The sequence below is a fragment of the Cryptotermes secundus genome, unplaced genomic scaffold (assembly GCF_002891405.2).
Source record: "Cryptotermes secundus unplaced genomic scaffold, Csec_1.0 scaffold40, whole genome shotgun sequence".
Lineage (NCBI taxonomy): Eukaryota > Metazoa > Arthropoda > Insecta > Blattodea > Kalotermitidae > Cryptotermes > Cryptotermes secundus.
The window spans coordinates 1,216,274-1,241,755 of NW_019730583.1; the positions used below are offsets into that span (position 1 = coordinate 1,216,274).

The 25,482-nt window shown below is 41.5% G+C and overlaps 1 protein-coding gene across 2 annotated transcripts in view; it reads left to right on the forward strand.

The window, feature by feature from the left end:
* The first annotated feature begins 418 nt into the window (after positions 1 to 418).
* The window catches only part of LOC111866340 (tyrosine 3-monooxygenase), a 69,335-nt gene continuing 44,271 nt past the window's right edge, over positions 419 to 25,482 (forward strand). Inside the window, exon 1 of one of the 2 annotated variants that reach the window (XM_033752201.1) lies at positions 419 to 868. In XM_033752201.1, the coding sequence (XP_033608092.1) occupies positions 800 to 868 (69 nt within the window). In that variant the 5' untranslated portion in view covers positions 419 to 799. The remainder of the gene's footprint in view (positions 869 to 25,482) is intronic. The other variant, XM_023855189.2, reaches the window with a different exon arrangement.

Sequence of the window (25,482 nt, forward strand, 5' to 3'; positions counted from 1 at the left end):
AGCTGTAAATATACGTGAGGGTAGGATAACCTGAGTAGCCACATATAACTAATCGTCAACTCTTAATACGAATAATTTTAATTCCCTTTCCAATTATCTGGTTTTATTTTCCTCTTTTGTTTCTATTGTTACTGTTCTTACATCGCACGCAAGTCCGAAATGTTGTTAAGGTCACTAAGTGATTGGCTAGTGGAGGGGTTACCCCCTTGAAAGTAACCAATCACGCTGCATCTTGAAGGCGTGTCCATATGATCAGGAATGACGCGTCGCGGCGGGAAAAGTTGGTTCTAGGGCGGCGCGGGGTGAGTGTAAGGTTACGAGGAGTGAGTGTCGTAACCACATCTCAGAACACGGGATCAGAAAGGAAGGGGTCAGAGAGGTGGAGGGTGGTGAGTGGCCAGTCGCGGGGGGAGAGGGAATAACGAAAATACCGCGCAAGTATTTAAAAGCTTGTGCAGAGTGTAAACGGTACCTGCAACACTTGGCACTTTCAGCCCAGAAACAGCTGTGCGCCTCAGACGGACTTGGGAAGAAATCCATCTGACTGCAGGGAAGTACCTCAAACTTTCTTCTTCTTCTTCGTCTCTCCAGTCAGTCAAGTCAGTGGTGGTGCAACAGCGTTTTCGGGACAATACAACTCTCGGTACACGCGCTATTTTTCTAACGGAATTGTGAGGACACCCGCCGCGTATTGGTACAGGAAGAAAACCCTCTCAGGCTGGAGTTCTCAGCGTTCGGAGTTTTCAGCCATAGCTGCAACTTACCCCGGCCCTCTCCACAACCCCCAAGACACAACACAATGATGGCTGTCGCTGCTGCCCAAAAGAATCGCGAAATGTTCGCCATCAAGAAATCGTACAGCATTGAGGTAAGTCATTATCACAAATTTAAAGCTATAGGAGTTAAAAGTAAAAAGCAAATCACTTGGCCACCAACAACACATTTGTGTCATTTCTTTCTCGGAAACAACACGCAGTTCTTTTTAATTTTCTCTGTATTTCTTTCCCAGAATTAAGATTGTCAGTTTTCTCCTTCATGAAAATGATTTCGTGTTCATAAACATAGCAGATAGATTAATTCATTACAAGACGTGTTTACGAGTAGGTTCCACAGCCGAGTCGTTTAGTGGGAAATGGGAACATGTCCATGTTCTCTGAATCGATTATACGTGACACAGTTATTAACACTGACTTATACGCGTATCACAGAAATTTCACCAAATTAGCTAGGAGACTTTAACGCATCGGACATGTACCAGACTCGAGCACAGTAACCTGCAGTAAAAAGGGGCCGTAATGTTCAGAACCGCTTCAACATCACGCAGACTGTAGCCTGTTGTTCAGTTCTCACTTCAATGAGTTTCAAAACTCTTGTAAATACGGGCCGCGTTTTTAAGCATATCCTACAGGTTAGGCATGAGAAGTACGGCCGGCAGTAGCGGGACAATTGTTTCAACTGCTCTGTGGAAAAGAGGAAGTGTGACGCACTTTAACTAAGGCCTTGATATAACACCTAAATACTTGTCTCAGTTAATGGTCTCGAACAAATCCTCTGTGTATTGTGTTCAGAACTCAGGTCTAAAATAACGTACAATACTTTTTAGTGATATAAGTCACTTTAGCAGAGAGACTGACATGGTAATATTATCCTATCTTGTCAATGATATAAAATAATGGTCATTATTTGCATCAGCACCATAGAGCGTTGCAGTCAACTTATCAAAGTGCAATTTGTGAGCAATAACACATGTTTATCGCGCTTCTCATGTAATGTACGTCGAATGCTGTCAGCGGTCGCAATACGTAAGCAGGCAAACGCTAATGCAGATGCAAGGCTGCTCAGTACCTCCAGCTACTGTCGGAACAAACACAATAGTTCTGTTTCAGCTGCTTGGCAAGTTACTGTGACTTCCTTTTCTAAGAATAGAGAAAACTGGGTTACTCTTCTTGTCGAAAAAGAGACAATAGCTCTTAGAAATTTAGAGCTGGGTGCATGGCTGATGTCTTAATGCCAGTGGGAATTAAATAAATCATTTTATTTAATCATTGTGATTCATTAGTGTGTGGAGAACGCCAATATTCTGTGCACTTAATTCCTAATGTAAGAATAGTTGAAAGTATTTCAAACTTCCAATAGTTATTTCGGCAAGAATAATCGTCTGCCCCTTTATTTGGCACACAGCAATATTTTCTTTGCATATGTTTTTTAGGAAGTGGCACAAAGCAACCTTGTAAACAAATGTTTTATATCACCACCATACATTAAATAAAATTATTATAAGCCTATATAAAATGGCACGGCCAAATATTTTACAATGAATTCACTGTGTCATATTTCCAGAATATTTTATTAATTAATGTGTAAAATTATCACATAATTATTGTGAGCCAATTGTCTAGAAAATGTGGGAGCCTCAACGTCTCACAACTACATGGGCCTCCAAGGTCTGTTACAGAGATAGCTTCACATTTGCATTAGTAAAAAGAAAAAACAAACATTTAATTACTTCAAGGGACTGAAAAGAAATAATTCAATAATGTGATAATTTATATGGCACTCTAATCTATTCTTACATTTTCGTTAAGAACTGAGAAAATGAAACGCGGTAGCGCAGTTGGTTGAGGCACTATGCTACAAGCCGGAAGGTCGCGGGTTTGAGTCCCGATTAGGTGGATTTTTTTTTTCAAATTACCTAATCCTTCCAGCCGCACTATGGCCCTGGGGTCGACTCAGCCTCTAACAGAAATGAGTACCAGGAACATTTTTAGGGGTAAAGGCGGCCGGCGCGTAAGGCTGACAACCTTACAGTCATCTATGAGCCGATTGTCTAGAAAATGTGGGAACCTGAACATCTCACGACCCTATGGGCCTCCACGGTCTGTTACAGGGATGCCTTTACTTTATTTTTTACTTAATAAGAAAATGAAAAAAGCAAGATTCCACGAAGTCGAGGTAACAGTGCAAACTGTGCCGTCATACCCAGCGATGCAGACGGATACAAGACTCAGTGTCGCCATGACCGTTCCCTCGCTAGCAATTGTTCCTACGTGCAGCGTAAGAGGGAAAGTTGTGTACAGTCTACAGAACCATTACCACTGGGTATTCACATACAGTGAGAGCTAACGCCAACGTTCAGGACGTCGCTGTGACGAGGTTAAGCTAGAAGCACATAAACTTTTCAATTTTATCGTTCCTCCTGAAGAATCACTCTAACGCATATCTTGTATTTTAAATCTGTCTTCTCAAACATTAACATTCCTGTATTCTGATTAAAAGTAGATTTTCTAACAGCATAATTATAAGCGAGAAATCTACTACAATGACCCACAAAACTTTAAAACACGCATACTAAACTGATATTGTATAAAATATAATTACGTAATATACTTTTAAATGTGTACAAGAGAGAAGTGTCTTAGGTTGAAACCCTGTCCTCTCCTCATGGGGAGAACAAATGAAGATTCCAAATTCCTGTGAGAAGGTTAACAGAGTTACTACTCGTTATAACATAGCATGGAACAAGGTATCTTTTTAGACAAATGGAAATTCATTCCTGCTTCTGGAAGCTAATTCGCTTACACTGCAGTTGTTGAGAGCTATCGCAAATATTTGCAAATATATATATATATATATATCCCACTAACGCATCTAGACTGTGTCAGTTTTGTAGTATATCTGCAAATCGCGATTCAAGAATAGCTATGTATTTATCATAATAACAAATCAAGTATGCATCAGTTCAATAGAATTTCCTTTTATCTTAGAAGGCTATTGTTGCGCCATCGAGGTTCAGAACCCTTGTATTAAGAACACGCCACAGAAATGGAGGGGCACTTACAGAAATAAACAGCGTATCCTATTTAAAATAGCCTTGGATTCCGCAGATGGCGTGTTACCAACACTTGTGTTATTCTGGACGTAACAGAAGGTAACCGTTCACTTGTGTAGGAAAAAAGATAACAACAATAAAATTACGAAATTTATTACAACTTAAGAGAAGATAGCGGCATAATGGGACAACGTAATGAAGACATCAAGCTCGTGCCATGTAATGAGGTTAACGTGGCGATAATCAGCTAAAAAGGGCATATATTAAGTTGCGAATACGTGCCTAAATGTGCAAAAATGGGCAACGTTTTCGTTACTAACCATAAGTACCGAGAAAAACGTGTACTTTCAAAGCAATTATTGTTTATGTGAGGCGTGTAGCACATATGGGAGAGAAAACATGCATAAAAAGTTTTTGTTGGAAAACTGAAAGGGACGAGGTCACTTAGGAGACCTAGGAATAGACGGCAGAATAACAATAATAACTTCGAAAAAGGAGCACGAGAATGTGAATTTGATTCACCTGGGTCAGAGTTGGGGCTCTAGTCAGCACTGTAATGAGTGGTCACATTCCATAAAAGGCGGACAATTTGACCTGCTAAACGACTGTAAGATTATCAAGAAGCACTCTTCTCTGTGAAGTTTGTCGCATTATAGCTCTAGGAAGGAAAATCTGAACTTCACTTAAGCAATTACGGAGATACAAATAATCATATTCCTTTAAAACTACAGTTCGTTGTTTCAGACTCAAGGGTGTGACAGTAAAAGTGACATATCTTCTTTCACTGGAACTGAAAGTTGAGAGGTAAGAGTAAATATATATAGGAGATTTAGAGGTATTGTTCCATTATTCTTGACCTCGGCAACAAACGGAAACTGCATGGGCCCCACAGCCGGTTTGGACGCTGCAGAACAGAGAAAAGTCTCTTGCTCCTACCGGGAATCGAACCTCAGCCGTCCGGCCCTTCGCTATACCGACTGAGTTATACGGGCTCCTGAAAGCTGTAAGGTGAATTAAAATAAATTCATGTAGCCTAAGAGTCCAGCATTCATGTACAAATCCGTTTCAACATCTGCCAGAGTCCTGCCTGAGGTTGCTGAGGGTTTTTCTCAGTCCCTCCAGACGAAGAGACAATTCGTTATCATCCCCAACGTCATTTGCCGTTACGTAACGTCTCAAAACATTTGTGACAGTTTGATTCATAACTCTGTACAGCTCAGATATACGGACAATCTGCAATAGATTCTGGTGTATCATAACAATTCTGCGCCTTGTAACCACTCATTTATTTGTTTCGAGCCACGAGAAGGAAGGTAGCAAAGGGTGGGAGCATTGCACATAAGAGCTTCTTCCTGTCTGTAAACAGCTGTGACTTACAGAAACACTCAAGGCAGGGGGTTCCGTGTGACGAGCTTAGAAAGTGACACAGTTACGAGAGCGCTTGTAATGTCTGCCCGGTACGCAGCCTCTGTAAACTTTCGCGTTGTTTTTGTTTTTGTAGGTTTATTTAACAACGGAGGTTATAAAGCATCCAATAAAAATGATATGCAAGTATCCGGTAAGAACTTCGAAGAAAGGAGGGGTAGTCTATTTTAAGGCACTAAATACAAGCCACTTCCGGATGAACTAAATGAAAATAAATCGCCGATATTCAGATTAGGTATCTTGTGATTATTGAGGCCGGTCACGATACCTAAGGCATGTACTGTCTTTGCTCGCTCGGAAGCCAGGATCGTGGGTTCGAATCCCACACAAGGCATGGATATTTGGTATGTGTATGTGTTTTTCATGCCGGTCACGATAGCCGAGCGGTCTAAGGCATGCACTGTCTTCGCTCGCTCGGAAGCCGGGATCGTGGGTTCGAATCCCACTCAGGGCATGGATGTTTAGTTTGTGTGTGTGCGTTTTTCTGTGTTTGTGTACAGGTAGAGGCCTTGCGACGAGCTGATCACCCGCCCAAGGAGTCCTACCGTATGTGTAATATCTAAAAAAACGGAAGTGAACGGAGAAGTTCATGGAGGTAGGCCTAGGCCCACTGGGGCTGTAGTGCCAAGGAAAAAAATGTGTTCTTCATGTGTTTAGGTAGAGGCCTTGAGACGAGCTGATCCCTCGTCCAAGGAGTCCTACCGTCTGTAAAATGATCAAAATGAAAAAAAAAAACAACAACAACAACAACAATATCGACACCGTAAGGTATAAGAGGAACGGATTAAGAAAGTAAGTGAACAGGAAGCAGCAGTGCTGCAAGGGTAAACCAATTTGCGAATTACAGTCTTCTAGGATCAGGACCAGAAGCACATTATATCCTTCAAAAATGGACAATTATCCAGTTTATGAACAGTCCGCGTTCCATCTTAAATGTCGCCATAATATTGTAGAACTGAACAAGGCTGGGTTCAGCTGAATTGGAACCAGTCACAACTTCAAACGTGTCTCCATAATGTTGCAGCGGCAGGATGAGAATTCTGGCAAGCCTACTGAGATAAAATTATAATATAGTTACTGTGCTTAATTAATGATCACACTACAAAGCCCTACGTGATACTGGATGTGTAGCTTCATACAATGTTAATACTGGCACTAGATTGAGGTGAATGGTCAGCTTTACACCCCAGCCACTTTACCCTCGGTCAAGGAGAACGAAGTTCCCACTGGATAGAAATTGGGTCAGCCGATTACTGTGGCCACGCAGTGTAAGGTATGAACTGTCTTCACTCGCTCGAATGGTGGGTTGGTGGGTTGGTGGGTTTCAATACCATTCAAAACATCGATGTCTGTGTGCGTTTATTCTGTGTTTCTGTTGTTTTGTGTGTAGGTAGCGGCCTTGCGACGGGCTGATCCCCCGTCCAAGGAATCCTACCGACTGTGTATAGGATTAAGAAATTGAAAAACGGCCAAGGTCCAACAAAAGGGCTGTAGAACCATAGATAGATAGGTAGGTACATGGACGGACGGACAGACAGATAGGAATTTCGTCGCCTGTGTAATTTTTTCTCCGATTTAATATCGGCTCCCCATTGCTTGCGTATCTAATTAGTAAATCGTTGTGTTCAAACTAACGTTAGTGTGTTGGTGTCTAATACCATAACAAAGTAAGAAATGATGGTCAAATGGGATTTGTGGTGGACAAAGTGGCACGGGGGCGGGTTTTCTCCGAGTACTTCGGTTTCCCCTGCCAATCTTCATTCCACCAAATTCTCCATCAACATAATCACCCGGGCAGGCCACAATAGGCCAATCAGTGGCCGCTGTGCCGAGTGGACCCAGTTGGACTCCACCCCCAACTAAGCGAAAATTACAGCGGCGTATAATGAAGTGAAATTGAACCGAGATTTCGGAGGAACACGCTGCCTCCGTCTTTATGGTTCAAGAACAAGCCATACAAGAAACCAGTACGAAGCAGGCAATAACCCTGAAGATGAACGAGACATATTCCTTCGGAGCGACGTTATATTCAAGGAGATAGAAGTTTTCATAACAACTGCTGTGAGAACATTAAATCCTACACAGTGGTACAGATACTCGTATTTACGTTAGAATATGCATGGCAATTGGACCACTTAAATATTTCTCTTCTTCTTCTCCTCCTTCTTCGTCTTCTTCATCTTCTTCTTCATCACCTTCTTCTTCTCCTCCTTCTTCGTCTTCTTCATCTTCTTCTCCTCCTCCTCCTCCTCCTCCTCCTTCTTCATCTCCTTCTTCCTCTTGTTCTCCTCCTCCTCCTCCTTCTTCTTCATCTCCTTCTTCTCCTCTTCCTTCTTCTTCTTATCCTTCTTCTTCTCCTCCTCCTCCTCCTCCTTCTTCATCTCCTTCTTCTCCTCTTCCTTCTTCTTCTTCTTCTTATCCTTCTTCTTCTCCTCCTCCTCCTCCTCCTCCTTCTTCATCTCCTTCTTCTTCTCCTCCTCCCTAGTCTTCTCCATCTCCTTTTTTTCTCCTCCTTCATCTTCGTCTTCCTTCTTCATCTTCATCTTCTTCTCCTCCTCCTCCTCTTCCTCCTCCTCCTCTTCCTCCTCCTCCTCTTCCTCCTCCTCCTTCATCTTCTTCGTCTTCTTATTCTTCATCTCCTTCTTCGTCTTCTTATTCTTCTCCTTCTCTTTCTTCTTCTTCGGTCGTTGCAGTACATTATGAACCTTGGCCTCTTTTTCACGATTGCTCGCCATTGGTCCCCACCCTGTGATTTTCGTCTCCAATTTCTAATATCCCATTGTCTTCAAATCTTCAACTAAATCCAATCACCTGAAAGCAAATCTGACTACTCGCCTTGTACCCTCCAGTTTATGTAGACTTAACTTCCTGCAAGGGGTTTGCTCTGTAAATACTGTACCTCAGAGCAACCTAAATACGAAACTCGCGCTTAATTAGTACGCGGATATGCGAAGGTCTCAGGACATTGTGACAAAGCCAGAACTATTCAGGTGCCTTAACACTGCACAACAAAGGTGTACAGGTGGAGTGCAGGTAAGCCTCCTAACGTCCTTAACTTCGTCACTGTGTGGAGATGAGTGGTGAGCTTCAGGCTCCAGTCACTTTATTCCCACCTAACGAGCCTCCGGCAAGCGATCGACAGGAGTCCTGTTGGGTCACAAAGCTATTCTGAATTGGGTGATCATGGAGTCGAACTTCGGTCGTCCAGTTTGTATTAATCTTGCAGAAGCTACCACAATTTACTTAAGCTGAGCATGCGAGAAAACTTGCCGAAAGAAGCTCTTCACTTACAAAGCAAAGAAGTCGAATTCCATCTTGCGCCTTCTTTACTTCGGGACCTTAGGAGTAAGGCAACTGATTACCCACCTTGAATGAGTCAAGGAACACAGTGTTACAGACTCATAGCTTCAACACATCACACGTGCAACTAAGGCTTGAAGAATTTGCTTGGTCACATTGAAACTGGTTTGAGTGAGTTTCAGCCAATAAGCAGAATCCTGGAAACAATTCTAATGACCCATAAATGGAGTGGTACCTTAACCCAGTAACAAGGCTGTCTTCAAGGACTTCATAATGAGCTGATTTGTGACGTACATCACGTAGACTTTGTCGGCGTCCTTGCACCTCCTGTAGACCTTGACGTGTATATTACAGTGATGATGGACAAGAAAAAATGCAGCGAAAATAGCCGTTTAGCATAAATAGCATAGGAACGGGAAGTACGGCTTGGTAGGGGAAGTGAAACATATCTTTTTGCTTACAACACACACCCATAGGGGTTTACAAACTAAGAGCCTGCTTGATGTGCGTTAACTTGGCCAAGTTTCACGACTAAAGGGAACAATACAGATTTAGATTGCATGAGAACAAAGTGTAGATGGAGATGTTTGGTTCTAAGAGGAAGAGTAACATAACCTGAGGGAAATTCCGTAATGAGGAACTTCATTGTGTAAGCGCTGAGGTTTCCACAGCGGTGACTAGGAAAAATGCCGTCTTCTGGGATGTGGCGCAGTCACACAAGATCTACACTGTGTCATGTCCCAGAAGACGACATTCTTCAGGAACTGCATTATTTGTACATTTCACCAAGTGACTAAATAAAGGAAACAAAGATCATCAGGTCACGTAAAACACCTACAGGAAGGAATAAATAGATAAAATATTTTAATTGGAAAAACTGAACGGAACACATAACTTAAAAGGACCTAAGACATAGATGAAACGACAAAATAAAATTAATAATCCTATTTTCATTGATTTAACACCGCGTAGACTTGTACCGGGCTGTAACTCGCTACATCCCAGAACAGAGCACTCTTCATTGTTTCCGTTGCGAAAAATTCAAATAGAAAATTATAGTAATTTTAAAACAACAGATTTTGAGGATGTCCATTGGATTAGTGTGAATCCTGTAGAGCGCTACTGTCAACTCAGTAATGAAGCCTTGGTTTCTATAAAAGCTGGAGGAATTTCTACACTAGGTCCTCAAGAATATATCTTCCCCGTGGAGCTAGTTATTTATTTGATATTCACAACAGCTATTATTGTACCCAGTCGTCAGCCACCTCAATCCAATCCACATTTTCACATCTAGGGTATCTTTAATACTTTAATACTAATATGTTGACATTTCCGAAGTGAGCTCTTTCCTTTTAATGTACCAAGGAAAACCTAGTAGGCTTGTAAAATTCTCTTCGCCTTCATGCGTGTTACATATTTCGCCCATCTCACCTTCCCTCATCTGATCACACTAATAATTTCATAATGTTTCCTCTCCTTCACTACTCCCCGTCTCATAGATCCAGATATTCTCCTCAACAATTTTGGGTTCTCCCCTTAAGATTAGAGACCAAGTTTCACACCCATGTAAAATACGTAGTGACCTTATAAATGATTAGTTCAGTAAATTTTAGGGGCCATGTTTTTGGATGGGAGATGCTTAACTGAAAAGTGTTTCCAAAATGAGACGGCCAGATACATTCTGCACATATTATTTTAAATTTCTTGATTAATTCGCTGCTTGTCCCAGAGAGTCTATAGTATACAGATTTCTGGGTAGGGTGGCCACGTGACCCGCCTAACTTTCTGTCGGCCAGGCGACCGGTGACTGTGACTGCCTCTGCCTCTGCCTCTGCCTCTGCCTCTGCCTCGGCCTATGTGGAACTTATCCACAAGAAGTTGCACTTCTCAAATGTGTGGTCTCTGGTAAAAAAGCACCTGACTCTAGCGGCAGTAGGTTATAAGAACACTGCGCTGTTGGCGAAAGTCAAGGTTGCTCCGTCTCCCTTCACTTGCCATGCAAAGTGACTGGCAATTTTCGCATTGCAACGCCTGCAAACTTCTGCTGCATCATTCAGTTGGTCTCATGCCGAACGTGTATTGTGGATGGATAAGAGCCCCATAATTACTTGCACCTGTTGACACTGAGGAATCATATAACAATGAGTTCCGAGCAGAACTCGTAAGGTCTATTTTCCTGTTTCAGAGATTTCTAGTCGTACTAATATTTTGCTGCATACTTTTGGGTAATTATGACTGGGACCGCGATTTACATACTACAATAATTGTAACTGAAAACGGGACCTGAAAATGACACACATATGCCGATACGTTATTCTAGAGAGCAAGGTCCACCTGGTGACAATACCTTTGTGTTCACAGGAATATTATCTCTACTCACATTATCTCTTAGCATTATTATTGAGAAGGAGCTATGATAGCTCTGCTGGCATAGTGACGGGCTGGAAGACCGGGGTTTGATTTCCGGTAGGTCTAAGGTTTTTCTCTTGTCCGTAACCTACAGACCGACACTGGAGCCCACCCATCTTCCTATCCAGTGGGTTCCCGTGTTACATCACCGTATGGAGAGCGGCAGGAGCGTGAAGCTTTCACCTTTGTCTAGTACCGAGGTCAAGAATTGTGGAGCTATACCTCCACTCCTCCATATGCCTTCGTCTTATATTGCTAAGTACATTATTATGTACAGTGATAATTTTTCCTTTTACTTTTATCGTTGTTATTGACATTTTATTTTTGTTGAAATATTCTGGACTAAATTCGTCAGATATAAACTTAAATGTTTCGCAATGTGATCATGTTTGTAATTGTGGAGTTAAAGGTAAAGGTAAGAGGAAGTTAAAGTCGTCGATGTGCTTACTTAAGGACAATTCGTGAAGATGTATGAAGGAACGGAATTTTAGGCGAACATATCCTTAACTTCGATACTAGATGGAAATGAGCTGCCAGCTTCATGCTCGGGCCGCTTTATACCGGAGAAGGTGTCAAGGTTCCCGTTCGCTATGAGACTAGCTGGACTCCAGCCGGTTTCAAGGCTGTGATGAAGATTTAGAAGCAATGTATCATAATTCAGTCTAATGTGTATGTGTGTTCATGATCTACCTCCATCTCAAATTCCAGACGCCTGTATCCGATGGTTAAGTTATCCGAATTGAACCTAAAATTAAAATACATTTTCGCTCGGCTGCCATGTTTTTTTTTTTTCAACAAAAAGGTCACCTCAAAAAATTGAATGTCTTTCAGAAACAAATATCGTACATGATTTCAGGGCCCTAAATCAAATGTCGCTGGCGTCGTTCTTGTCTCAGAATTTCATGCAACCTACCCTCTTTCCTAGAGAGGAATATAGGCTTAAGTTTATCTGTAAAAGTGACTGCTCTCAAAATGTCACACCCCTGTTCCCAACACTAACATTACTTCACAGGCCTTGCTACGGAAACTTGATTTCTGCCACCTCTCATTAGCAAACAGTAGCTAAGCAGCATTCACTTACAGTACATGCATTGCTACAAGGTGGCCAGCTTTCATTCCCCGACGGAGTGATGTCAATCGAAATAAATAATGTTAATGATGAATCATAAATTGCAAAAGAAAACAACTGAAGAATATAATTTAAAGAAGGCCTGCATGTTCTTTCATTACAGTAATTGTATCATCTATATGACAGTGGTGTTTATGTGAATAATTGAGGAGCTATTTCAAGGAAATAGCGGATCCGGTCTAGAAAACATAAATTAACCGCCGTGGGAATTTGTTGCGCTGACCATGCGACAACATCTATTCGTTAAAGTTGGCACTAACTTCGCCGACAATTGGCGGTCGCTCGGTCGGTATAGTTCGTTTGCGCACTAAAACCATGGAGTTTGTTTCTGTTTTGGTGTCTATGTGTACCACATCCTTTAACGTTAGATAACACAGCAACTCGCCCACAAAATATGTCTGTGTTTCGTTTGATGCTGAGAATATACAGTGTTTTTTTTTTCAAGACATCATTAAACGACTTACCTTTATAACGTGAATGAGCTGTTTCCCAGGAAGTAAAAACCGAGATTTAAGTGTTGCTTAGATGAGCTTCGCCTTATGAAGGATTGCATTATCTTCTGCAGGTATACCTGGGAGAGAACATTTAAGATGAATCAGTTACTTGGAAATGGGAACAGGGCCAATGGCTGAGCCGTAAACTCGTTCCCTATTCCAGCTAAGAGATTCAATTATTCTAATATCATATCATCATAGCATCTAAGTCATAAATTAATTCCTTAACACAAATTTCAAAGAGAAAATAATCAAAACGTGATCTGAACCAGTAAAATTAACTTGGAGCTGTCGAAGTCCATCTCTAAGGGCTAAAACGACGTCACAACTTCATTGAAGAATATTTATAAATATGTTTCCGTACAGAATATTTGCCATGTAAGTTGTTATAGCAGAAAGCCCTACATCCTTATCCGGAAATACATGGGTTTCATTTCCGGTAGGGATACCAACACTCCTGATTGACATTCGTCATTTGTCCAAGCCTCTTGTTGGTAGAGAGGCGTGAAGTAGAACGCGATCTCCCCGTTTCATACTTTTACATAGCATGATCGTGTTTCCATCTCATTCACCCCTTCTTGTTTCATTCGTAGCTCACTTACCCCTTCTGCAGTTCCCACAACCGAAGGCTACACCACTGCCTCCAATGGGCAGTGCCTTTCTTGAGCCCTCAGTTGGTCAAGAGATTTGCCTCCCTCTACGAATCCCGAATGTTCATTATCATGCACACAAGATCTCGTAACTACCCTCCAACCTAAGTGAGATGAATGTAACCCACAATCTCATTATGTATTCGCTACATTTTAATATTATTCAATCTACACCTAGATATTTCAAGATATCTTTTTTTTACGTTTTCCGACCGATCTTTTGTAGAAGTCCACATTTCCTTCAATCGTGCTACATGTCCACCCGTTCATCCTTGTTTTCATCTCTTTTATAATATCTGGTAGAGATCATTAGGTCTATTTGAAATAAGAGTTCTAAGATGCATTTTTGGAGAAGAGTAAGACGAGGATACATGGAAGACGAGCTATAACCATGAATTGTATAAGCTATTTCATGAGCTAGATATCACTAAATATATAAAAATAAAAAAAATATGCTGGGGTGGGCATATTATTATTATTATCATTATTATTATGACTCTACAGTCCTTTGTTGGGCCTTGGCCGGTTTTTTTTTCAGTTTCTTGATCCTATACACAGTCGGTAAGACTCCTTGGACGAGAGATCAGCCCTTCGCAATGCCTCTACCTACATACAGAACAACACAAACACAGAATAAACGCACATATAAACATCCATGCCTCAAGTGGGATTGAAACCCACGATCCCAGTGTTCGAGGGAGCGAAAACAATTCATTCCTTAGACCGCGCGGCCACTCTAATCGGCGGGCTGGATATATTGTACGTATGGAAAATAGCAGGACAGTCAAGAAGGTGTTTGGCACCAGACATGAAGGGACTAGGAAAGTTAGAAGGAACAAACTGAGATGGGAGGTTGGAGTGATCCAGGATGTCAGGGCTCTGGGAGTGAAGACCTGGAGGGGTGCGGCTATGAATGGAGAAGACCGGCTGAAGCTTCTGAAGAAGTCCAGGGTCCACACAGGACTGTCGAGCCAATGGTGATATAATATTTGGTGAATAGTACAAATTATGGTTCTCCTCTGCATTCAGTTTGCTGCAGCCTCCCGCTACTCCCTCTCAAAACAGACGCAAATGCAGTGTGACGTAGAGAGGTGATATACGGCCAGTAGCTAAAATAGCGAAACTATATTTTTCATTCATCTCTGGTCGAAGGAATGATGTTAAGGCGATATCTAAGGATAATAAACTTTGCTATTTGCGTTCGTCATTGTAACGGTAACTGTTAAACAGGTTTTCTTCGTTCATGACGCAATAGGAAAGGGAACTTCTTTCTTTGAAACAATGTTTTTACGCACTGTTCACAATGAACAAGCGAATAAATAAATTACGTACCACATGCGTGCTAGAAGAGGACAAGACCACTTGTTTTCAGTATGCTACTTGAACACGCAAATGGTAAATTTGTCCCTGTGCTTAACTAATTAAGCACTATGTCATGAAGGCGTATGGGGAGTGGATGTATAGATCCACATTTTCTTGACCTCGGCACTAGTTGGAGGTGAGTGGTCAGCTTCACAACCCAGCCGATATAACTCTGGATAAGTGCCCCCAGTACCCATTGGATAGGAGGTTGGGTGGACCCCAGAGCCTGTCTGGACGAAGAGGAGAAGAGAAAATTCTTGACTTTGCCGAGACTCGAACTCCGATTTCTCGGTCGCCCAGCCCGTAGCCAGTCGCTATACCGACTGTGCTATCCTTGCTCCTATTAGAGAAAGTAGAGATTATAAAAATATGCATCAGTTGTTTTTATGCGCGTGATACATTATACGAGGAGCATAGATCGAGGTGTCCGAAAACAGGGTGCTGAGGAGAACATTTGGAACTGGGAGGGTGGAAGTAGCATGAGACTGCAGAAAAATGCTTAATGAAAAACTTCGTACCTAACTCATATCTTTCACTAAATATTTTTAGTGTGCTTAAATCAAGGAGAAAGGAGATGAGCGGGTCGTGTTGCACGCATGGAAGATATGAATGATGTGTACAACGCCTTGAAGGGAAGAAAACTATTTGTAAATCTAGGCATAGACGAGATGACAATATTAAAATATATCTCAAAGTAACGGCGGAAAGACAGTGCCATAGCTCAGGCAGGTAGTCGCCGGCTTCCCACTGCGTCGGCCGGGGTTCGAGCCTGGGTCAAACCATGTGCGATTTGTGGTGGACAAATTGGCATTGGGGCAGGTTTTCTCCGAGTACTTAGGTTTCCCCTGTCAATATTCATTTCACCAGTTGCTCCACAATCACCATCATCTATCATCCGGGGCTGGTACAATAGGCCAAACAGTGGCCGCAGTACCAACTGGACTCAGTCTCACCCCATGAAAAAAAAAACAGGGCCGAGATGTGGGGACTGGATTCATTTGGCTGAGGATAAGGTGCAGTGAGTGGCTCTTATGAACTCAGTAATGAACCTTTCCGTTCCATGGAATGCGATGAATATCTTGGTCGCATCAGGAACTATTAGTTTTCTGCAAACATCTCTATTCCATGTACTCATAGTTAATTAGCTAGTTCTATTGTACTTGTATGTGTAAACCCGAATTTCCAGATCAGGTGCTTGAAGATTACATTTAAACGTATGTTGTTTTTTTTTTCAGAACTTATTCAGTGTGTTTAGAACAAACTGAAAGTCAGGGAAGCATGAGTACTGGTCAAGTATGTCATTCAAATCCCTGAGGGTATCTCTAAATATATCACAAACGATGCCACAATCACACTATCACGTCAAACTTCATTTGAACACTGTTGTCAACATGCTCCTACATTTTAGGCAACATGTTTATGAGTGTAAATTGTATTTAGCATGAAGGATTCTATATCGTGGGATATAATGCCATGTAATCCGTTAAAAATCGACGGATGTTTCAGAGGGAGATGTCGCTTCCATCTTCAGAGTAAAAAAATTAACCAAAAAATTCAGCATGAAGATGAAGACGACATTTTCCTCCGAAACGTCGATAAATTTCAACGGACTAAATGGCGTTATATTCTAGAAGATAGAAATCTTTGTAACCACCGTTGTGAGCTCCTCAAATCCTATTGGTATTGAACGTGACCATGAGCACGTTATCTTAAGCACGTGAATTATATTTTAGCTTCTGTGGTATAACAAGAGATTATCCCGTGTTTAATGACCCATAGAAATTGACCCAGTTCTTTTGAACCGGTTTGGTTACGTAACTGAGGCTTGACGCAGACATGCTGAGACCACCTGCCGAGCCGACAAGAGGATTCGGCAGATCCGCAGTTGCATTGTTCTGAGCCCAACTACCGTATTGTGAGACCACGGTCTGTCGCAATCCAGACAGGAAACTGACCCATACTGTCATACCTAACTATCTGAAGTTAAATCTGGATGAATCCATTTCTATAATCGATTCACGCGAATTTCCACAAACACGTCCAATCGAAAATGCAAACTAGAATTTCGAGAATTGGAGCTTATCATTATTCTCAGATAATTACATACTTCCCGGAAAGTGGTTTTTACGAATAATTAACTGAAGATGAACTAGTATGCATGTAGACATCGTTCACTTCGCAAAATTTCGCATTTCTTTCATGATTCCGCCATATCAAGGTGACCAAGATGTTGGCTTCTAAGCGGAAATATCATAAATCTCTGCCGGGACACCGGGTGAGTATTGTGATGGTTTTCTTCAGTCCCTTTAGACAAACTTCAGAATTTCCACCTTAAATTACGTCACGGCCGCTATTCATTTTTCATCATTATGCAACAATTCGACCCAGTATTGTTGCGGATAATGCAGTCAAATAAACTTCAAATATAAACATATGAAATCAAGATAGGATTGCTGAACGGCTCAGTCAGTATAGTGACTAGGATACTGTCTGGATAACTGAGGTTCGAATCGTGGCAGAAGCAAATACTTTCTCCTTGCTTCCACATCCTGATGGTCTGCGGGTCCCACCCAGCTTCCAGACCAACTGTTGCCGCGGACACAATCGTCGGAAGGAAGCGGTGGATGTGTGAAGTTAAGCTGACCACGCCCACCAACTTGTTCTGAAGTTAAACAAATATATATATATATATATATCCACTTTCCCATATGCATTGATCGCGTGGTGCTTAATTAAGCGCAGGGACTTTACTTCTTAGCCTACTTTTCTTTCTTAAGGAAAGAAAGCAGACATGAGAAATCACGAGTCTGTGGACTCACCTCCCTTCAATTTTTAAAGCAGTAGACTGATTTTCATCAAACATGGTATGGCCATTCGAGGCCACTTCAACGTTTATTTCTGATTTCCTGTCAGTAACAGTAACAGTATGGCGGCCACACAAGATCTTGAAGTGTAAGGGAGGCCCGAGATTCTTACTAGAGTGTCCTTAAATGGTTTACGGAAATACTATATTTTCTAATACATGAAACTTTAGTTAAAACTTGTTTTTTGTAGAATGCAAAGTGTTAATATGACCTTCGGGAGAATTTTGAATTCAGCTTTAGGATTTATTATTATAGTTCTACAGCCCTTTGTTAGTCCTTGGCCGATTTTTCACTTTCTTGATCCTATACACAGTCAGTAAGACTCCTTGGACGGGAGACCAGCCCGTCGCAAGGCCTTTACCTACATAGAGAATAACATAAACACAGAATAAACGCACATAATATAGCCATAATGCTTTGAGTGTGATTCGAACCCACGATCCTAAGGTTCGAGAGAGCGAAGAGAGTTCATGCCTTAGACCGCGCCGACCACTATAATCGGCTTTTAGGCTTGATGGTATAACTAATAAATATTAGAATTTATTATGTGTAATCTGTTAAGAAGTTACGTCGTTAACACACCTACGTATCATGCACGGCGCGTTGCTTGTAGGTCAAAAATAACACACGTAATGAATGTACGAATCCTTGAGATTATATCATACAAATTTAATACAAAAATATGTACTTAAGAAACATGTTCCTCATAAGAATCAAATAATACTGATCTCTAACAATAATAGATCTCTAGGATTATAGATCTATGCAGTAAGAAAATAAGCTATATGAATCTTGAAGAATACCGTCTTCTGGTATGCGGCGCCGTGTAGATATTGTATTAACTGACTTTAGGAGGAATGTATCGTCTCCATCTTCAGGGTATAAAAATCCACGACAGAGGAACCACGGTGAGCAGATGGCTGTTTTTGACTGGCACCCAGTCTGCAGCCACCTGCTCACTCTGGTTCCTCCCTCACAAATTTTATATACCCTGAAGATGGAGGCGATACGTTCCTCCGAAACGTCGCTTAATATAATATCTACAAGGCGCCACGTCCGAGAAGAATGCAATCTTCATAATTACCGCCGTGAAACCCTAAAATCTTACACATATGAATCTTGCTGGGAACCCCTTGGTACATAAACATTCGGCCTTCTTTTGCAGTCGTGTCACAGGCCGACTCATGCTTCAATGGCAAGCACGGAAATGCAAGCTAACACCTCAGCGGTTTGTCTCGCCATACTCCGCATGTTACTGCCGCATTGTCTGCAGGTTACGGCGTCGGAATGCGTCCAGGGAAACACACGGCACCACAGCCGGTGAAAAGTTGCCTGTCATGACCTTGCTATCCAAGGCGTTTTCGAACACGGGGATTGTAACTGAGTTCTCCCCTTAGGGGGTTTCCTTCTAAAATCTTCCATTCATTTCTCGTCCCTCCAATCAGCAGTACAAGTCCCATCTCGTCCCACCTACGGAAGGTACTTTAAATTCATATTAGACTATTTTAATGAATGAAAAACCTGTACATAATACCCACTGAACTTTATACAGGAGACTGTAAGTAATAACTTTCATTCTGCTGTAAGGCATGGTTCCCAAATTATGAGTTGCTATCTATAATAATGGAGTGTCAGTTTCCCAAGAATTATGTAAAATGTAGTTGAATCCACGCAAGGCTTTGGCAAGTCAGTAAGCTTTATTACAGGTGTTCTTGGAAAATATATCTGCTGGTGAATTATTTCGAGAATTCTTTCCATGACTGTACAGAAATATTTCATAAATAATTTACTACAGGTGTAGAGATAGACTGCATCTGTGGTCTATTGGTCAGAGTTCCTGGCTACAGATCCAGAGGTCCCGGGTTCGATTCCCGGCGTTACCAGATTTTCTGAGAAGTAGTGGGTCTGGAACGAAGTCCACTCAGCCACGTAGGATAATTGAGGAGCTACTTGAATAGAAAGTAGCGGCTCCGGTCTAGAAACCCGAGATTAACGGCCGTGGGAATCCGTTGTTTTGACCACGCGACACTCTCTATCCGCTAAACGTTGGCACTAACTTCGCCGACAAGCGGCGGTCGCTCGGTCGGTATAGTTCGCTTGCGCACTAAAGGCCACGGAGGAGTAGAGATACTGTAAACCTACTCAGGTAGCTGCTGCCACGGTACAACGTAATAGGAACGGACAACAATAAGAGTGACAGTCCAAAAATATTATGGATTGTTCGGGGTATTGAAGTAAGTGGAAATCCAAATACTGAAGGATTTCACGAGGCCACAGGAATTCTCTGAGTGTCCAATGGAGTGACCAGTCCTGCGCGAAGTACGTACTGCGCATGACCTCGGCTCAAGGCTGAGGGATGCGTATCCCGGCCTTCTACGTGATCAGTAAAGAAAGGAAGTATTTTAAGCGATTCATTTCCTATTTTTATTGCCCACGTTCAATGACAAATCACCTTTACAAGTCACAGCTCGATATAGAGTAATGTGGCGTTCATACCATTGCTAGGTAACGAACCGGTAAACACATTCCCCCGAGGCAACGCGCCCAACAATAGAATGTCCATTGCTAGGCAACAGACCAGGAAACACGCATCATTAACACTAGAAGACAGTGATTTCGGCGGGGTCCGTGCCGGGGGTTTATAAGAGGGCACAGTCAGAAGATGGAGCACAGAGGAGTATACAGCAGTAGTCGACAGTAGTAGAGTCGAGTCTCGGGAATTGACAGCTGCAGAATAATGGCAAGAAGGGAATTAGGCGATAGAAAGCAGACTTCATGTGTAATTTGAAATTACAGTAAGGTTGTTATAAAGCCGTTGCCTGGGTACGACTAGTGGAGGCCGAGAACCCTCATGAGTGCTGTATTGCCTACAGTCCCGATCTGTGTGAATGTAAAATTCGCAATAAATCCAATCGCCCAATTCAAACCCTGTCTTATAAGTCACGCATCCATATACATGACAGTATATAGAATATTACGCAATCTTCTACAAAACCAAATCAAACAAAATAATATAAATGATTTTTCAACGAAATAAACTATGATATCTGAAAAGCATATCCTTTTCCTTTATACTTTTCAACGAATGCCTTGCGATTTCAAGCGTTCACTGAAGATCACGATTATAAAATTATTCAAGTTTCTGTAACAAAAAATCTTTTTACGCATGGTCGACTTTCTTAATGAAAGACTCTATTTCCTGCCTTGCTATTTTTGACCTTGTCTTATCCGCTGTTTCATGTGACGGCCAAACAAAAATATATCAAATAAAGATAAATTAGCGAGTGCCTTAAACTAAGTCGCCACAAACGCACGAAATTCCTGAGTTTAAACTCTTACATAATCAGAATAATAGAGATTAATATCCTTGAATTTCGATATATAAAGAAAACTGTACAATTCATTCAGAATCGAAGGTTCACTAAGCTAACTTCAGCTGGGAATATTGTCTTCCCTGCAAGTCACCACAGTAAGAGTCAAATCATGCCTACTCCTTCGCGTCTTTAATTAATATTAGTGAGAAGGAACTGTTGGGGTCAAGCAGTAGCGTAGTTAGTTGAGGCACTATGCTACAAGCGGATTCGATTCCCGGTGAGTTCTTTGGAATTTTAAATTTACCTAATCCTTCCAGCCTCACTATGTCCACGGGGTCGACTTAGCCTCTAACAGAAATGAGCACCACGAATTTTCTTGGAGGTAAATGGCGGCCGAGGCGTAAGGCTGACAAACTTGCCGTCATCTGTGAGCTGACTTTCTAGAAAATGTGGGAGCTTCGTCGTCTCACAACCGAATGGGACTCCGTGTCCTGTTACGGGAATAGCTTTACCTTTTCTTTAACGAGGAACTGTTACACTTCGCAATTAAAATCCAGATGTCCAGTTTGTATCAGGCTTCAACTGTTAGGTTATGTCTAAATTATATCGTGAAAGCAGCCGCTGTTATATCATGTTTTGTAATCGCGGTAACCCAAATTCCTTGTCGTTCCATTCTCTGTCAAGGAAAGCTGAATTTTGGAAGGCATCTACAATTTCTCCTACATTGCGTGTACGAGTTTCTCCCAGTGTGCTGGATTCGAAGATGGCGCGGCGCTTCTTAGTCGCAACGCTGTGTAGTTTAGAGAGAATCCTCAACGTCAGGCTGTCTCCGAGCTACAAGGTGTTACACCTCAGAAGTTAGTGCTCTTCATACTTGCCATAGTTTCCTTAAAACCTAGGGATGTCAATCGATTTGGAATTCCCTATCGATATCGGAGTTATTTATTTTGATATCCAATCAATTTATGGGTATAATGCTTTTTAACAGCATAGCTAACTAAATCAATTCAATCTACTAACCTGTCTGTGTACTGCGAACTGTCCCACTTAAATATAGAGCATAATGTTTAAAAACACAATCTCATCTCAAAGGTTAATTTTTAATTTCTTTGCAAAACTCTCACGGATTTTCATACAGATCTTTCCTCCTAATAACCAACAGCAATGTCTCCCCAATTTTTCTGTAAAGAGACCCAATTCTTTGTTACCTCCGCATAAATGAGTTTAAGTATACAATAACTGTAAATTATACGATAAATTAATGCAATGAATTTATATTGATACAGAATATTTTCCTCCGATATATTGTATTATGTATCAATATCAACTGATATTCCCACATTTTTTAATGGATGTTCCAGCCCATTCCGGGCCCTGGCCACTTATCCAGTTCCGTAATCATTTTTCACAGACGGTAGGACTACTTCGAGGAGTGATCAGCTCGTAGCAAGGTCTCTACCTAAACACAGGACAACACAAACAGAATAAACGCGTACACACGCCTAATATCCATGCTCTGAGTGCGATTCGAACCCAAGATCCGAGCGTTTGAACGAGCGGAGACAGTTCATGCGTTAGATCGCGCGGCCTCTGTGACCGCCTGATATTCCTACATAATCCTCAAAACCAATTGTAAAGTATTAAACTAAGAAAGTGGCGTTTGGATTGAATTTTGAAATGACAGCTAATGGTGTCAGGTTTGCTTAATTTGCTGCATGGTAATAAAATCACGACAATGTATCAGTTGAACCGTGGAGAACTGACAGAGTCTGCAAGTGGCCCTCGGTGGTTAACAATTAGTTTAGAGCGAATGTTGAGTGTTTTAAAACAAAAAAGTAGAAGAAAAACGAGAGCTCTATGAAGTACAGGACTATTCCATTTCGTGAAGTATCAGAGTGACCTCATCAATATTCCTTCCCCCTTTCTCTGCGGAGAATACCAAGTGGAGTAGGGGTTCACTTGCTAACACTCACACAGTGCGTGGGGTGATGATGTAACATTGTTACCTCGCTGATGACTTACGTTTCACACGCGTGAAAACCGTTCGGGAAACGTTAATAGGTTTAGAGTATGAGATCGAAACGATTTATCTCAGACCACGAACGTAATTTTCACGTTTCATATGTCATATAGACAATATGATAGATGAAACTTAATTTTTATTTCAGTCCAATTTGGGAAGAAACAAACGATTATATATTCATCTCAGTGAAAGCTCTTGGAAGGTGAAAATATGAACTTTAATTTTTCCTAGGCCTATTATACATCCAACTACATTCCAGATACAAGCCTTGGATCTTTGGTGATAGCTCCGCTGCGAATCATACTGCATGATCTAGTGACAGGAAAGCCTTACACAGTACAATAAAACAAGCTATGATCATTAATAGACACCTGTAACGCGAATATAGTGCTTGTAGGAGAGTGCTATCATCTGAGCTGTAAACCGTGTAATTCGGTATTAATTCAATAAAGTTTCGGAGGAACGTACCTCCTCCATCTTAAGGAATAAAGAATGAGGTATTTTCCGCCTGCTTCTCGACCCTGAAGATGGAAGCCGTAGACGCCCCCGAAACGTCGATGATATATTGAGCTATATGGCCCTACAATCTAGAACACAGTATTAATCATATTCACAGTCGTGAGGGCCCTAAATCCAACATTTGGATTGCATTAACCAAAATTAAATTCACCCCCCCACTACTTCTACTGTAAGCCACTTGTTGCATATTCATGTAACGGAATTCCATTTAACAATTTCGAAGATAGAGGATCCAGACACAGGTAGAGACAGGGAGGTGGATAGACGGACAGATACGTACTTCGCGCAAGAGAACATAACAAAAAGGACTCCTTATTTCAGAACGAGGACATTCGTGTGTGAAACGGTAATGACTGATTAACCTCACTTCACATGAAGTTTGCTCTTGAGAGTTAAGGGACGTTTATTTTTCTGACACTTCAGATGTTTACAAAACACTGTGAATACGCCTACATCGATAAAAATAAAAAAAAAGCGCGTGGTGTTTGCTTATAGTTCAGAACACGTGAATGGGTTAGGCAGCCATACAAACACGTTTGGGATCAAACAACAGCTGCCAGCGTTTGTATGGCCTTGTGACTTGCGGGCTACGAACGTGTAGCATGCACAACACACAGAAGTAGATATTGGCATGTGCCTCCCTTTGCTTCGGTTCTACTCTGAAGTTGTTACTGTTAATGCAAACATAAAGGACCAGTTATCAGAATCGACGAGGTGTCCCCAGCTTTCCATTTTCCTGGATGGTTTTGGTTGATAATCTGATGACTGCCTCAGACATTCATTTATCGCAGCCGCACTCCTATATCTGCCTTTTAATTCAGACCCCTCACTTAACTGAGAGTTTCTGTATTTACACTTAGATTCAGACCCCTCACTTAACTGAGAGTTTCTGTATTTACACTTAGATTCAGACCCCTCACTCAGCAAAGTTCCTGTATGTACACTTCGATTCAGACTCTTCACTTAACTCGGCTATCTCAGTATCAACCCTTTGCTTCAGGCTCTTCACTTAACTCAGCAGATTTTCTGTATTTGTCCTTTAATTCAAACCCCTCAACTGAGATTATCTGTATTTACACGTAGATTCAGACCCCTCACTTAACTGAGAGTTTCTGTATTTACACTTAGATTCAGACCCCTCACTTAACTGAGAGTTTCTGTATTTACACTTAGATTCAGACCCCTCACTTAACTGAGAGTTTCTGTATTTACACTTAGATTCAGACCCCTCACTTAACTGAGAGTTTCTGTATTTACACTTAGATTCAGACCCCTCACTTAACTGAGAGTTTCTGTATTTACACTTAGATTCAGACCCCTCACTTAACTGAGAGTTTCTGTATTTACACTTAGATTCAGACCCCTCACTTAACTGAGAGTTTCTGTATTTACACTTAGATTCAGACCCCTCACTTAACTGAGAGTTTCTGTATTTACACTTAGATTCAGACCCCTCACTTAACTGAGAGTTTCTGTATTTACACTTAGATTCAGACCCCTCACTTAACTGAGAGTTTCTGTATTTACACTTAGATTCAGACCCCTCACTTAACTGAGAGTTTCTGTATTTACACTTAGATTCAGACCCCTCACTTAACTGAGAGTTTCTGTATTTACACTTAGATTCAGACCCCTCACTTAACTGAGAGTTTCTGTATTTACACTTAGATTCAGACCCCTCACTCAGCAGAGTTTCTGTATCTTCACTTTGATTCAGACCATTCATTTAACTCATCAGAGTTTCTGCAGCTGCTCTTTGATTCAGACCATTCACTTAACTCAGCCGCTTTGCTACTTCTGTCTTTTGATTATGCCTTCAGATATATCAGCCGCCTTACTACGCCTTGTGTTTTATTCAGACCTTCAATTATCGTATTCGAGATATAAATCATATCTATTAGAGTAAGCTGAGTTGTACGGCAAAAGAAAACAAGTTCTGGGAAGAACTAATCGCCTACCTTCCTTTGATATGACATGGACCGCACAGAAAACGAGGCCTCCTACAGTTCCTCAGGGTAGCGGAAAGTTTTTACCGATCTGTTGCCTAGCAATGGCAAGGAGGTACACGTACAGACACACAGACAGATGTGAAGGATTTATAAAATACCCCATCGAGATGGGCTTGGGTGCCATAATATATTTGTACATACTAAATTTCGTAAAG